The 14,797-nt window shown below is 40.6% G+C and overlaps 1 protein-coding gene across 3 annotated transcripts in view; it reads left to right on the top strand.

Moving 5' to 3' along the window:
- The first annotated feature begins 199 nt into the window (after positions 1 to 199).
- Positions 200 to 14,797, top strand: part of cramp1 (cramped chromatin regulator homolog 1) — a 90,648-nt gene continuing 76,050 nt past the window's right edge. The window contains exons 1-2 of one of the 3 annotated variants that reach the window (XM_059979230.1): positions 200 to 538; positions 3,098 to 3,375. In XM_059979230.1, coding sequence (XP_059835213.1) covers positions 507 to 538; positions 3,098 to 3,375 — 310 coding nt within the window. In that variant the 5' untranslated portion in view covers positions 200 to 506. The other 2 variants (XM_059979232.1, XM_059979229.1) reach the window with 2 other exon arrangements.

Below are 14,797 nucleotides of genomic sequence, written 5' to 3'. Positions count from 1 at the left end.
CTTGAATTCTGATTGGCTAATGCTCCTGTTCATCAGAGACCATGACCTTACTACCCGGAAATAACGGGCGGAGAAAACACACCGCCACGCGCAGGTGGGCGGGCTCAGGTTGTGATTGGCGGAAAGCGTTTGCTCGTCACCCGTTGCCCCGACACTGTTGACATCACGTGGGCGCGGCTCTCCAATGGCCAGCGGGGCCAGCGACGTTGGCGTTGGGCGCCAAGCGATTGCGGCTGCGAATGGATGTGTGGAGGATGTGAGGGCTGGAGGGGGGCTTCTGCGGCAGCGGAGTCAGAGCCCGCGGTGCTGGCCGTGAGCGTGAGCCACCCGGATCGCGTAGCCGGCCGGCGGAGAGGGGGAGAAAGGCAGGCTGGTCGCTGTACGGCGGAGCGGTGTGGCCCACTGGGCCCCGGCAACAGCGTCCCCTCTCTCGGCAGCCGTACAAACGGGTCTCAGCAAGATAACCAGGCAGCTGGCTCTCGTGACATTAATCCTGAGGCGTGTTGATGCCGTGGATCTCGCTGCCCGATTTATGCGTGTAGGTATAACGCATCTAATCAAAGCAATGTCCGTCAGAACTGGTCTCAAAAATAGTTGAAGATGGGATAGATACACTCATCTTAGTGTCGTAACACTTAAGACTTGTTTGGTATGTTACAGTGGTAGACATTGAAGTAGGTTTCTGTCTTAAGTGTGTTGCTTTGGATTTCCAGCAACCTCAGAATTCCTTGTGTTTATAGTTGCTGTTGTTTGGCAGTTTGTATTATAAATAATGTAAATGTTACTCAGCTTTAGCCAATGTCATTTAACTCGAGTGACTTCGAAAGTTTTATTAAGTTTTCAATGCATGTGGTGAACTCTCTGCTGTTATATACCCCCCCCCCCTTTTTTTCAGTTATTGAGAAAGGCTGTCAGGAATTTGAGCCGGAGAGTTAGGATGCCTCTTCTGAATGACGTGGAGTTTTGAGCTTGCCTGGTAAAGATAAGTTATTGTAAACGAAACGTGAGCACCTTACACACCACCAGGGTCAATGCAAAAGTATTGTCAAGGCTCTGAAACATTTGGTAGCCTGGACTACTTTGTGGAATGGAACTTAGAGCTGGAACGAGCCTATCATTTGGGGGGATAGGCTTTGAAGATGTATTGAAGATGATGGCACTGAATGTCACCTAATGTTTTTCCCAGGCTGGAAAGAAGTCTTGCCTATGTATCAGAATATTATGGGGTTTAGGTGTTTCATTGGATGCAGTTTTCAAGCATAGTTCATAAAACTACCTCAAGAGGTAATTTTACTTTGATAGAATATTTCAAGTCTTTTTGCTCAGTGAATTTTAAGAGTAAATTGCAAAATATGAGAATGATTTAGTAGGAGATCCTTCAATGATATTTTTTCATGCTGTGGAGTTTGGAGCAAAAGGTGCAAACTATAATTTCAACATGACTTGGTCACTTTTAGATAGACTAATCATGGTGTCATAATGTGCATCCAACATGAGGTCAAATATTTGCTGTAAAAAGACGGCGATATTTATAATCCTAAGTTACATGATCCAAGTGGAATACATGACTAACTTTAATTCAATATTTTGAGGCAGCAATAGCAATTGGTTTCGCAGAGAATGTTTTATCTATAATTGACCTTTAAATCAGTATTATTCATAGATAAACTAAAAGTTGACTATTTTGTTATAGATTAGATAAGATGTATGTTTTGTCTTTTTTAGTAAATGTGGTCTTACAGAACTTCACTAGCTACTTTTCGTAAAAACCCATTTTTTGCCTCATCTTTGCACCTGTAGTACAGTACTTATTTTATTAAACCAACATACCAATTTTGATCTGCATGAAATATAACTTTAGTGAACATGTTTTACTGCAAAGTATGCTATTATACTGGCATAATGCTTTATTTTAATATAACTGCTCTTTGTGTTTGTTTAGTGGAGTTATCCTTTCATCTAGCATACCAAAAATGCTTATATTGAATTGCACAGTCTTGTGGATCACTTATCAATCTTTGCTTGTTCCAAATAAAAAGATTCTTAATTCTTAAATAAGCTAATGTATAAGGCATAAGATATTAAGTATAATTATATTTTCTAATCAGATTTCAAACGACATGAGATCAGCCGATTAGAGTAACGTTGAGAGGCAACTTAGGTTTGTTTTGCTATGTAAATTTTATTTTTAATAAATATGTTTTAATGAATTGTCACAGACGATACTTTATTCTATTAAATGGATATATATTTTGGTTTGATGTTGGTGGTGATGATGCGTTTCTATCCAGGGCAGTTTGTGCTGAAGTTTGGGGAACAGCTGTGGTGACGTAGCGAGCAAAGTTCAGAGAGGGAGAGGAGTGAGAGTGGAGTTGGTGACATTTGTGTTTTGGATTAAAAGCTGCTGAGGTGCTGGAAAGAGGGGTGCAGCGTGTCTGTCTGGTTCTGCTGGCGGGGGGTTGGCATGAAATTCGGGGTTGTGGGGTATATTTCTGTGTGTGGGTGTGTTTGTAATTTCCTTGTGGCGAAGGGAGTTGGAGCCGGAGGAAAGGAGAGTGGGGAAAAGAGAGCAGCCACTTTCTGAAGCTGGAAATATGAACCTTTGGCCGCTGAGACCCTGCACAAACAGGCCGTGCCCATGGTGAGAAGGAAGAAGACAGTTTCGGCAGCCGAGGACCGCCAAAATGGGTAGGAAAAGGAGGGATAGACGCTTTATTCTGGCCGAGTGTGTGGAGGTTTCAGCTGCTCCCGGCCGACATGTCGCGGGTTTGGAGTGAAGCTCAAGGGGAAGGAGGAAGACGTTAACGCTGCGAGAAACTGCGGTTCCCTCAACACAAACACCTTCAAGAGTCGAAGAAAACCCCTTTCCCTCTCCGGCTGGGTCAGGAACTCAGCTTCAGGACCCCAAACTAGCGGAGGAGAACAAAATTTTCAGCGGGTGATTGCGGGACAGCGATCGGGGATCAGGAGAAAAACAACGGCGGCCATGTTGGAAAAAATGTTTACAGTTGCAAGTTGTGAGGCTTTAGAAATATGGAAATAAAAATGCCTTAAAGTATATATTTTACTGATTTTTGCCTTATTTTGTGTTCTCCAGAATGACGGCAAAATGTACGGAGGTGAATAGCGATGAAGGGCTGAGAAGAGTGTGCAAAAGATCTGGAGACGAGGAGAGTGCTGAAGGAGATGGGGAGAGTGAAGAAGGAGGCTGCAGATCTCAACACAGCACAAAGAGAGAAGATACTTCAGCAGCTGCCACCAGCCCAGATCAGCATCATTTCTTAAGATCCAGTGTGAGGCCTCCCAACAAGAGGTTAAGGAAAGATCCTGCTGCTTCTCATGGATCCAGCAGCTTCCAGAACAATAAGGGAAAAGGTAAAATGAAGGTTCTTACCATTTAAGGTTTGATAGCATCAGAATCATTACACTCCTACGAGGGTGAAATGGGTTTTTCATGACTGTTTCAACAAAATCCTGTTCTTTATGGAGAAAGTGGTTATTCCAAAGTTTCCTTTAAAAAAAAGTTTTGGATATAAATTGATACTGTACTCTATGTGATCTACAGTTATTGCAACTACTTTTAGTTCACTGTTCACTGGAAGTCACTTAGCAAATAACACTTAATCCTCTTTACTGGAGCAGCTATATTCCATACTGCTGGATTAAGTACTTCAGCTCCTAAGAATTTCACAAACAAATTCACTTTGCATTTGATATATTGTGGGACTATTTCTCAGCATGTAACTCCTTGAGTGGGACTGCAGAACAGTTAAGGTTCTGAGCCTGAATCAGAACCTGAATTATAGACAATAAATTTTGTGTATAGTTTTTCAAATAATGTTTCTAGCTAGTTTTAAAATGCTAATATACAATTCAAAACTTTACTTATCAGTTATTATCATTTTTATTTTACCTTTCTCCTAAGTGGTTCATGTATAACTCCACTCAATGCATTGTCACAAATTTAAATGTCTCCTGTAGGTACAGCTCTATCTTTAGCCTTAGCTGACAAATCATTGTTATTGCTCTTGACAAAAAGCAGCAGGAAAATGTACATTAACTGTTTAAGAGAAAAGTTGTTCATTTAATACTAATCTACACCATCTAGTCCAGACATTTTTAACACTCTTGGCACACGGAGAGTAATTCTGGTCAGTTAAAATGTTAATGGAAAAACAAATTGATTGTGCAGCATACGATAAATAACAAATGACTGTGAGTAAACTGTAAAGATTTGAACAACTCATTCCTTGGTCAACCATCTGTTAAATTGTCCATGATGGTCTCCTGTTATGTGCACAATTACATTATTCAGATATAATTCATTAATCTGATTTCCATGCCATTTGATTTAAAGTTTTAATTTGGTTTGAGAGAATTTAATTCTGGCCCTCAGATAAATTGCAATGTAGTTTAAATGAAGCAATATGATTTCACTCATAGCAAATTGAATGATCACTAAAGAATAGGTGAGCTTAATGTGCTTATTACCATAGAGTAGTCTTTTAAGTAATTGTATTACTTTCGATGTGATCTCCCCTTCCACTCTGACGCCTCTGTCTTGAGACTTTTCAGTTACACCAACAAGAGACAGCTTCCTTTTTTGTTGTGGGACAATTTTTTGTTGTTCTTCCCTTTCGCACCTTGTGGCACATTGGGCAGCATTTTTTTGCCAATTTCTTAGCATTTGTCTATTTTTATGAGGCCAAGTTGCTAGTTTGATGCTCAACCCAACGCAGATGATAAAGGTGCAGGAAGCCAGCTGGATTCGAACCCCGGACCATTTGCCTTAAAGTCTGGTGCTGTTGCAACTACACTACTGGCCGACTAAAGGAAAAGATTGAATCTAACAATTTAAGATAACCATTTATTTTCTATCTCCTTTGATGTGTCACACTTTCCATTTCAATTCATGCCACTACTTCTTTTTCTGTCTGTAACAATTCTTTTTAAAGTAATTGTACCTTGGAAACATTACTACTACAGGTATTCCTTCTGTTCTTCCTCCTCTTCCCCCTTTCTACAAATTGAAATCTACTGATTTTCTCATTTCTCCAGTTCTGCTAAATGTGGCAGCCTGAAATGTCCATCTTGCTCCTTTCCTCACAGATGCTGCTTGACCTGCTAAGTGCATCCAGTCCTTTCTGATTTGTTTTTGATTTCTAGTGCCTGCAGTTTTTATTTACTCTTATTAAATTAGATGGTGCTACGTCTTCATTGAAACATCATAAATGATTAGTTTCATTATTTTTGTTGTAGTTTACCTTCGTTATGAGTTAGATTAGTATGCCGGATTTTTTTTTTATCTCTAGTGAATCAAAATCTAAAGTGCAAAATATGCTGAGGAGGTAAATGCTGACTGTGAAATATTTGAAATATCTTTCCAAATGTTCGTTAGATTTTCCACAATAATTAACATTACTGAATTACTGCTTGGCTGTATTTATGCAAATTCAATTATTATGGACAATAGACAATAGGTACAGAAGTAGACCATTCGGCCCCTCGAGTCTGCACCGCCATTCTGAAATTATGGCTGATCATTCACTATCAATACCCAGTCCCTGCCTTGTCCCCATATCCCTTGATTCCCCTATCTATCAGATATCTATCTAGCTCCTTCTTGAAAGCATCCAGAGAATTGGCCTCCACCGTCTTCCGAGGCAGTGCATTCCACACCTCCACAACTCTCTGGGAGAAGAAGCTCTTCCTCAACTCTGTTTTAAATAACTGACCTCTTATTCTCAATCCATGCCCTCTGGTACTGGACTCTCCCAACATCTGGAACATATTTCCTGCCTCAATCCTATCAAATCCTTTAATTATCTTAAACGTTTCAATCAGATCCCCTCTCAATCTCCTCAATTCCAGCGTGTACAAGCCCAATCTCTCCAATCTCTCTGCGTAAGACAGCCCTGCCATCCTAGGAATCAACCTAGTGAATCTGTGCTGCACTTCCTCAATTGCCAGAATGTCCTTCCTCAAACCTGGAGACCAAAACTGTACACAATATTCCAGGTGTGGTCTCACCAGGGCCCTGTACAAGTGCAAAAGGACATCCTTGCTCTTGTACTCAATTCCCCTTGTAACAAAGGCCAACATTCCATTTGCCCTCTTCACTGCCTGATGCACTTGCTCATTCACCTTCATTGACTGGTGAACTAGGACTCCTAGGTCTCTTTGCATTTCTCCCTTACCTAACTCTACACCGTTCAGACAATACTCTGCCCTCTTGTTCCTGCTTTCAAAGTGGATAACTTCACATTTATTCACATTGAATGACATCTGCCAAGTATCTGCCCACTCACCCAGCCTATCCAAGTCTCCCTGTATTCTCCTAACGTCCTCTTCACATGTCACACTGCCAGCCAGTTTAGTATCGTCAGCAAACTTGCTGATATAGTTTTCAATGCCCTCATCTAAATCGTTGACATAAATCGTAAAGAGCTGTGGTCCCAATACAGAGCCCTGTGGTACCCCACTAGTCACCTCCAGCCAGTCCGAGAAACACCCATTCACTGCTACCCTTTGCTTTCTATCTGCCAACCAGTTTTCTATCCACGTTGAAACCCTGCCCCAATGCCATGAGCTCTGATTTTACTCACCAATCTCCTATGTGGCACCTTATCGAATGCCTTCTGAAAATCTAGGTACACAACATCCACTGGCTTACCCTCGTCTAACATCCTTGTTACACCCTCAAAAAACTCCAACAGATTAGTCAAGCATGATTTGCCCTTGGTAAATCCATGCTGGCTCGGCCTAATCCTATTTCTGCCATCAAGATGTGCCACTATTTCGTCCTTAATAATGGACTCAAGCATCTTCCCCACGACTGACGTTAGGTTAACAGGGCGATAGTTCTCCGTTTTCTCCTTCCCTCCCTTCTTGAAAAGTGGGATAACATTAGCCATTCTGATCATTCATATCGTGTCATAAGATATCTAGACTAGTAAATTTGGGGAAATCTAATTTTGGGTTATATAGAACATGCGTGATTTGAAATAGAAAGTTTACAGGCCAATTTATTTACAAAATTTAGGTTACAGAAATTGGCTGCTTGTTTCTTTAATCTGAAAGGCCTTTGATTTTACTGCATTCATTTTCTTGGGACTGAAGTCTATTTTCATAATTTGGAGGTTAGCTTTGGTGTTTTAGCTTTTAATAGCTAGATACAATCGAAGTTGTTGCTTATAACAAACTTAAGTCAAGCAGATGGTCTTCAAAAGTCATTTCAATGAGTCCTTCAGAGCTATTACTTATATTCTTGTGTAGTTAGGTGACACCTGCGGGACTATACAATCAATTATTACTGGCTATTTACATAGAATAAGCTACAGGACTTTGAGCCCATCTCACCCAAACTATTGTGCATGCACCACAAACTTTCCCCACTCTTTGCTCTGTTCCTTCCCATCTCTTTTCTCCATACCAGTATGTCAGTATTATCTGTTTGAAGCAGTTCCTTTGGTTGTGGGGTCTGGTAACTGCAAAGAAATTCCTGAATCCTGCTACTGGTTCTCCTCAAATTCTTTGCTCTTCTCCAGAATATATTGTAACATATTTTAAACTTGTTAACAAGTCGAAGCAACATTCACACTGTCAAGTGCCTACATGATGCTAAAAATCATTTTGTCAGACTTCTCGTTCAAAGAGAACTGTCATTACTTAATTCTACCAAATTATTTGTTATTTTTGTATCGTGAATATCAGAATATACACAAATCAACGCTTTGTACAAACTGAGCATTGCTTCTCTGCTTTTGAACTGCAGAACAAACACAAGTCTTTTTGGCTTTCCTCATGATTATGCACTTGTATGGGCCATCCCCAGAAAACAAGCTGGTTCGCTTTTTACATATCCATAAGTTGATTTTGTCCATAAATCAAAAGTTACACAAAAATCATTTGATATTGTAACTGTATCTTTATGGTACTGCAGTGAGTGGCATCAAAAGCCCATAAGGCTGACAGGAAAGAACAATTACTAAAAGGGAGAGGGGGAAACTAGTCCTGCAATTCATAGGAAAAATGTTATATACATACTTTAGGCTTTTGAATCTAATATTGTTATGGGGGTTAATAACTTTTGGTATCCAATCCACTTACTTTCTTAATCTTAGTTCTGCCTTATAAAATACCTTAAATGTTTGATGTAGGCTATATACTAAGCTGCCATGACAATTGCAGTTTTTTGGCATCTATTCTTACTCTGGAGTCGTAATTTTATTAGGTGGGTTACCATAATTTAATTGACCAGTGAAGTCAAATTAATACACAAAACACTTGCATACTTGAACAGATCATTAAAGTGCATTTTACTGTTCCATTAAACTTTAGGCAAGCATCCACTCATCTGATCACATTTTAATGGTTCTTCCCTGCAGAATATGTGCTATAAATGTTTGTAATACTGACATTGCTCTGGAACAAGATGGTAATGGTTTCAATAGTAGAGGTTAAGGATCATGTTAGTGTCTGTGTGAGTGATTTGTAGATATGGACAAATCTGAAAAATATTCTTTAACTTCTTTCTGTTGCTAATGGCTTCATCTCTTTGCTGCTGTAATCACTTGAACTTAATTCAATTTGAAGTGAAAGCCATTGGTGGACAATTTGCATTTATGAACCTCAGTAGATCACCGCAGCGTCTTTCCTTGGGAAATGAATTAAGAATCCCTCTTGAATTCCATAATTATTCAATTCATGCTGCACTGTAATTTACATTCTTCATTTCAAATTATTTGACAATTCAGTATCATTTTCTTTGAAAGTAAATTATTATTTATCTCTGATGCTAGGTGGTTTTTTTAAGGCAATAGATTTTGTGGCTACCACCTACATACTAATTGTATTGAAAATAAGCAACCATTGAGCAATTTGGATTTAAAATTTGGTAATACTTTTAACTAAGTTTTTTCACACTATTGATTTCTTGCCGAAGAGCATGGTAGCAATACCAATGTTTGTAAATTGTATTTGAATTCTTTGGAGTGCATAATTGTCTATGTATCAGATTCAGATTATTTCCAGGAATACTGTAAGTAATTGCACCTCAGATGTGTAAGATGTTGATGCACAAAAATTGCTTATTTATTTTGCACTCAGCACTATTGCGGTTACAGTTTTTTGTACATTGTATTCAGTCCTTGCGGCTATAACAACTTATGTAGAAGTCTTCTGGAGGGAAAAATCTGGAGCTGGAGTCACTAAGGCACCACTGCATTGAATTCAATGTTGGCTGCCGACTCCTGCAACACCACTGGTGCCAAACACAGACTGCAGTTTGTTCTCTGCCATGCACTTGGATTCATCAACTGTGGAGAAGGTGAGCCTGCTGCATAGGCAACAGTTTGCTCTCCATATTGTAATGCCCTGGCTTGAGTATTGACTTCACCTTGTAGTGTCGACTATTCAGGAGAGGGCACTCCTGCGTTTCGTCTCACGGTGTTGACACAGCATAGGAAGCCACTACACTGATTGACGTGAGCATGGCGCCAGAGATGCCTTCCAATGGTGGGAGAGATTCTTGGATCTCACTGGATAGCTACTGCCCGCCTTAAGCCGGGCAGTTCTCAATCAAAAAGGTCCTGTTCTGCTACAGGCTACTATTCTCATTGGGTGCATAGGGATTAGATATTATCTGAACTGCAGATTGAAAACATTGCAGTAGGCAAGACAATAACGAAAGAAACCAGCTCTAAAACTGGGATGTTGGAATGTTTGGACAATGCTGACTGGGTTCTCTGATAACCTCCAAGACATCCCTAATGTCAGTAAGATAGCTGTAATAAAGGAGGACTTCAAGTGGATGTAGCCCTCCTCCAGAGGAGACTCATCTTCCTAACTTGAGCACACTAAAGGAGAGAGACTACACCTTTTTCTGGCAAGGAAAGGGCTCTGAGCATGGAGTAGGCTATGCATTGTGGAAGACATTGTTGAAGATGGTGGAACTGGGCAACAATGGATCTGAGCGATTTCTTACTCTTAACACCACCAGTCCAGTACTCTTGTCAGTGTGTCCACTTCCACTCTGTGCTCCACATCTAAGGCAAAGGATGAACTTAATGAGAACCACCTTGTAGTCATCAGGAAGACTCTCAGCAAGGAATATCTTGTTCTCCTGGGTGACTTTAATGCCAGAGTGGGTGCCCTCCTGCCTTGGGCAAGATGAATGAGAGTGGTGATGCAATTGCTGGTGTTCTGCACCTATATAATCTATGTATCACCGAATCATGTTTTCAGACTAAGTTTCAACACAACTTTTCCTGGAGATGCTCTGTCTCCAAATACTGGCATAAGCTGGACTTGATCTTAGTTAGGTGTTCCTTCCTCGGCAGTGAGCTTTTCACATGTTCCTACCACAGCGCAGACTATGCCACAAATCAGTTGCTGATGTGTTGCAAGATCAGACTGCAGTGAAAAAAGTTCCATCACACTAAACAAGAAGGGAATCCTCTCAATGATGTCACCCAGACCTATCAGAGCTGTTTGCTAAGTCCTTCGAGAAAGAACTGAACACCCATCAGCCTGGAAACTCTCTCAGAGAAAAAGGAACTTCTGCCGAAAACTATTTACAGCACTGCCTTAGCTACGTTTAGGAAGACCTCAAAAAATGACAGGTTCAAGGTCAAATCCAATGAGGTGACCCCTTGTCATTAAAGACATATGTGCTGCCCTAGCTGTGTGTAGGCATTCACCAATTGAGAGGCACCAGCAGATCCTCAGGGCTGCTAGAAGTAAAGTTCAGCAGACTGCCTGGTGCTGCACCAGCCAGTACTGAATGCAGCTCAGTGAAAACATCCAGATGGCAATACTGTTAGGCAATATCAGGGGTATATATGATGCCACCAAGAAAGCTCTTGGGTCCATCAATGGGGAAGTAATCACAGGAACAAACAGATGGAGAGGTGAGTAGAACATTACTCTAACTTCTACTGCAGAGTGAACACTGTCACAACTCAGCCGTGGACGCCTGCTGACAATGAAAGAACTATAAACAGAGCTGACCCTAGAGGAGCTCAGCAAAGCTACCAGCAGCTTGGCCTTGGAGAAAGCACAAGGCAATGATGGGACTCCCCAGACCTTATCAAGCACTGCATGCCATTTCAATGAATTCTCTATCAGTGCTAGTAGGAAGGAGCTGTACCACAGGATATGAGGGAGCCAAGAACATAACCCTCTACAAAAATAAAGGTGAGAGAAGCAACTGAGTGTTGTTAGCAAAGTCTTCAACTGAGAATTGGATCGCCTAAATGTATCTATTGGAATCACATCGGGCTCTTTAGCCTCACCAAAATCAAAAAGTGCGCAGGCTGTGATCAGAGACATACTGTTGCTGATGATGCAGCTGTCACAACCCACACTATGCAGCACCTCCAAAGCTCAATGGATTACTCTTCCCAGGTCTGTAAAGAATTCGTTCTATCAGCCTGAAAAATACAATTATCTTGGGACAAGACATTGAAGCACCACCAGTCACTAACATTGATAGCTACAGACTGGATGTTGTTCATCAGTTCACGTACCTGAGGTCCATCAACCTTTCCTGGGTGCAGAAATTGACAAGTGCGTCAGGAAGGCTGCAACTCTTGCCTGCCTCACTGCATGTCTGGAAGAATTCTAAACTCTTAGTCAAAACAAAGATAGCAGCATAAACGATGCTTGTGTCCACCAGCACGCTGTGAGACCTGGACAACAATTGCCAAGCAGGAGAATGCTTTCCATTTAATGTGCCTTTGTCACATCTTGGGCATTTCTTGGAGAGGCAGCGTACCCAATGTGAGGTTCTCTGTCCTGTCGGCTTCCCTAGCATGTATACCCTGCTCAGGCAGTGTAGGCTATGTCTGCCTGTGCAAGATGGCAACAAGATGTATGGTGAGTTGGCTTTAGGTAAGAGAACTGCTGGTCTCCCACAACTGGACTACAAAGAGATCTGTGAGCAGGACCTGGAGGTGCTGGACTTCAGCATTGTCCTTGGAGGAACTTGTAGCTGATCACAGTAGGGGGAGAAACACCCTGAAACCACACATTGTCAGGCAAAGAAATATTCCTGAAAGTGGCAGAAGACAAACCCGCTCATAGAAAGGAACTGTTCGACTCCTGCAGAGTTGAGACCACTTGTAGATGCAACCTTTGCAACAGAGACTGCCAGTCTCCCACTGGTTTAGTCAGCACAGACAATGCAGACAGCTAGGGCACAACATCCGTGGTCGAGTTGAACCAATGGAGGGCCATATTCAGTCCTTCGTTCCAGAGGTTTTTAACATTTGAAAATTGCTCAGCTTTAAGTAAGGGCCTACATAGTGGCATTCTGAAAGGTGGTAGAACGTTTTTTAAGTTTATTGTAGTTAAATTTCAGTCCAAGTAATATTCTTTACTAAGTTGTGTAGATGCTGAATAGAGTTTTCTTCACATCCTAAGTTCCTGGATAAAATGGAGTAATCTTCTAAAATGCTTGAGTAATGTTGTTTAATCTCAAAAACAGCACTTTATTCTGGCCAAATGTGAATTTCTCTGCTCCCTGCCTCTGGCTATGCTTATAGCTTCTCTTGGTGAGAGTCCCATTCCAATATCTGGAAGCACTTTTATGCAGTAGATTTATGTTCCTGGGAGCTGATTTCTGACAACTTATAGTAAATTTACTTGGATTCTTTACAGTTATGAGAAAAAGGGAAGCTTTTGTTTCATCACATAAACTCAAATTAAAAACCATATTCCAAAGAATTATGCTATTCATTGTATAACTTAAGTGAATTTAGAAATATAATTCTTCAATAGTCATTGTTCTGAATTTTGATCCAAAACCACATTTTGTGTAATGTTCAAGTTGCACTTCCATCCTACCATTTTGCCAGTTGCTAACCAGCAACATAATAGAAAATGTGATCTCATTTTTCTGGCTTTTAAATTTGCTTGGTTTCAGTAAAGTGCAATATTAAATTCTGTGTGTGACAGTAACAAAATAATATCAGTTGAGGAATAGGTAAGAAATTGCTACATTCAATGCATTCAGTTTCTATTGAGTATGTTTGATGTTAGGTTTAATTGAGGGTTTCTGCTTTATTAAATAATCTACAGTTATACACAAGCAATTAGTTGTAATTTTCAAAGTAATGAGACTGAATTTTGAGCTAGAATATAGGTCCAGTTTGATATTAAAGACAATACCTAAATATTCAAAGATTTGAAATGCAGAAGAGATGATCTTTTGATAGCTTCAGATATTTAAAGAATCTTATTCAGTGAATTACGCATGTATTTTGTTGTTATACACACTGGTACTGTTATCATTGAAAATTATGTTTCTAATAAGGTTTAAAATATTCATGAATGGGATACTTTTTGTCAGTCTTGCAAACTAATTAATTACTCTACCTTGACTTGTGAGTATAGCAGTTCTTTTTTTAATAAATGCAAAACATTGGAAATTCTTGATCTGAAATAAAGTAAGTGTTGGAAATACACATGAGATCAGACATCATCTCCAAAAGAAAAAGCAAGTTTCACTGCTTTAATCTACTGATTTAAAACAGAGCTCAGGACCTCTTATCACTGTTGTTAGATTTCCAATATATTTGTTTTTTTTTTAAACTGTGATTGTGATATGTTAGCTCAGAATCAAGTTTAATATCAAGCTCCTGTAGCATCACCTTGATGGTAGCAATGAGAAGAGAGCACATCCTAGGTAATGGAGGTCCTTGATGATGAATGCCATCTTTTTGAAGGTATCCTTTGTGCTGGAGAGTCTGGTGCCCACGATTGAGCTGGCTGAATTTACAACTTTCTGCAGCTTTTTTCTGATCTTTACAGTGGCCCCTCCATACCTGACAATGATGCAACCAGTTAAAATGCTCTCCTCTGTACACCTGTAGAAATTTACGAGTGCCTTTGGTGACATACCAATTCTCCTCAAACTTATAATGAAATATAGCCTTTGTAATTGTATCAATATGTTGGGCCCAGAGTAGAACTTAAGAGATATTGACACCCAGTAACTTGAAACTGCTCCCCCTTTCCACTGCTGATCCTTTTATGAGGACTTGTGTGTGTTTCCTCAACTTCTCTTTCCTGGTCCAAAATCATTTCCTTGGCCTTACCAAGTACAAGGTTGTTGGTGTGACACTACTCAACCAGCTGATGTATCTTGTTTCTGTATGCCTCTTCATCACCATCTGACATTCTGCCAACAATAATTGTGTTATCGGCAAATTTATAGGTGGTATTTGAGTTGTGCCTAGCTCCACAGCTGTGGGTGTAGAGAGAGAGAGAGTAGAGTAATGGGCTTAGAACGCATCCTAGAGGTGCGCCAGTGTTGAACGAGGAGGAGATGTTTCTGATCTGCACAGACTGGCCTCCTGGTGAGGAAGTCAAGGATCCAGTTGCCCAGGGAGTTGCAGGTTTTGGATCTTGTTGGTTAGAACTGAGGGTATGTTTATGTTGAATGCTGAGCTGTAATTAATAAACAGCAGCATGACATAGGTTAACTATTATCCAGATGAGTCAAAGCCAAGTGGAGAGCTGGTGAGATTGCATCCATTGTAGACCTATCGTGGCAAAAAGCAAACTGCATTGAGTGCCATGGGGTGATGGTTATTGAGGCAACTCTCTGCTCTTCTTGGGCATTGGTATCATTGTTGCCCTTTTGAAGCAGGTGGGAAACTCCGACTGCTGCAGTAAGATTTAAGATGTCCTTGAACAGTCCTGCCAATTAGTTTCCTGAGCCCTACCAGGTACAGCATCAGGGTCTGACATCTGGCAGGAGTTCACTCTCTTGAAAGATGTTCTGACGCCGGCC

Source organism: Hypanus sabinus, chromosome 9 (genome assembly GCF_030144855.1).
Source record: "Hypanus sabinus isolate sHypSab1 chromosome 9, sHypSab1.hap1, whole genome shotgun sequence".
NCBI classification, from domain to species: domain Eukaryota; kingdom Metazoa; phylum Chordata; class Chondrichthyes; order Myliobatiformes; family Dasyatidae; genus Hypanus; species Hypanus sabinus.
This window is presented reverse-complemented; position numbering and strand designations above follow the sequence as displayed.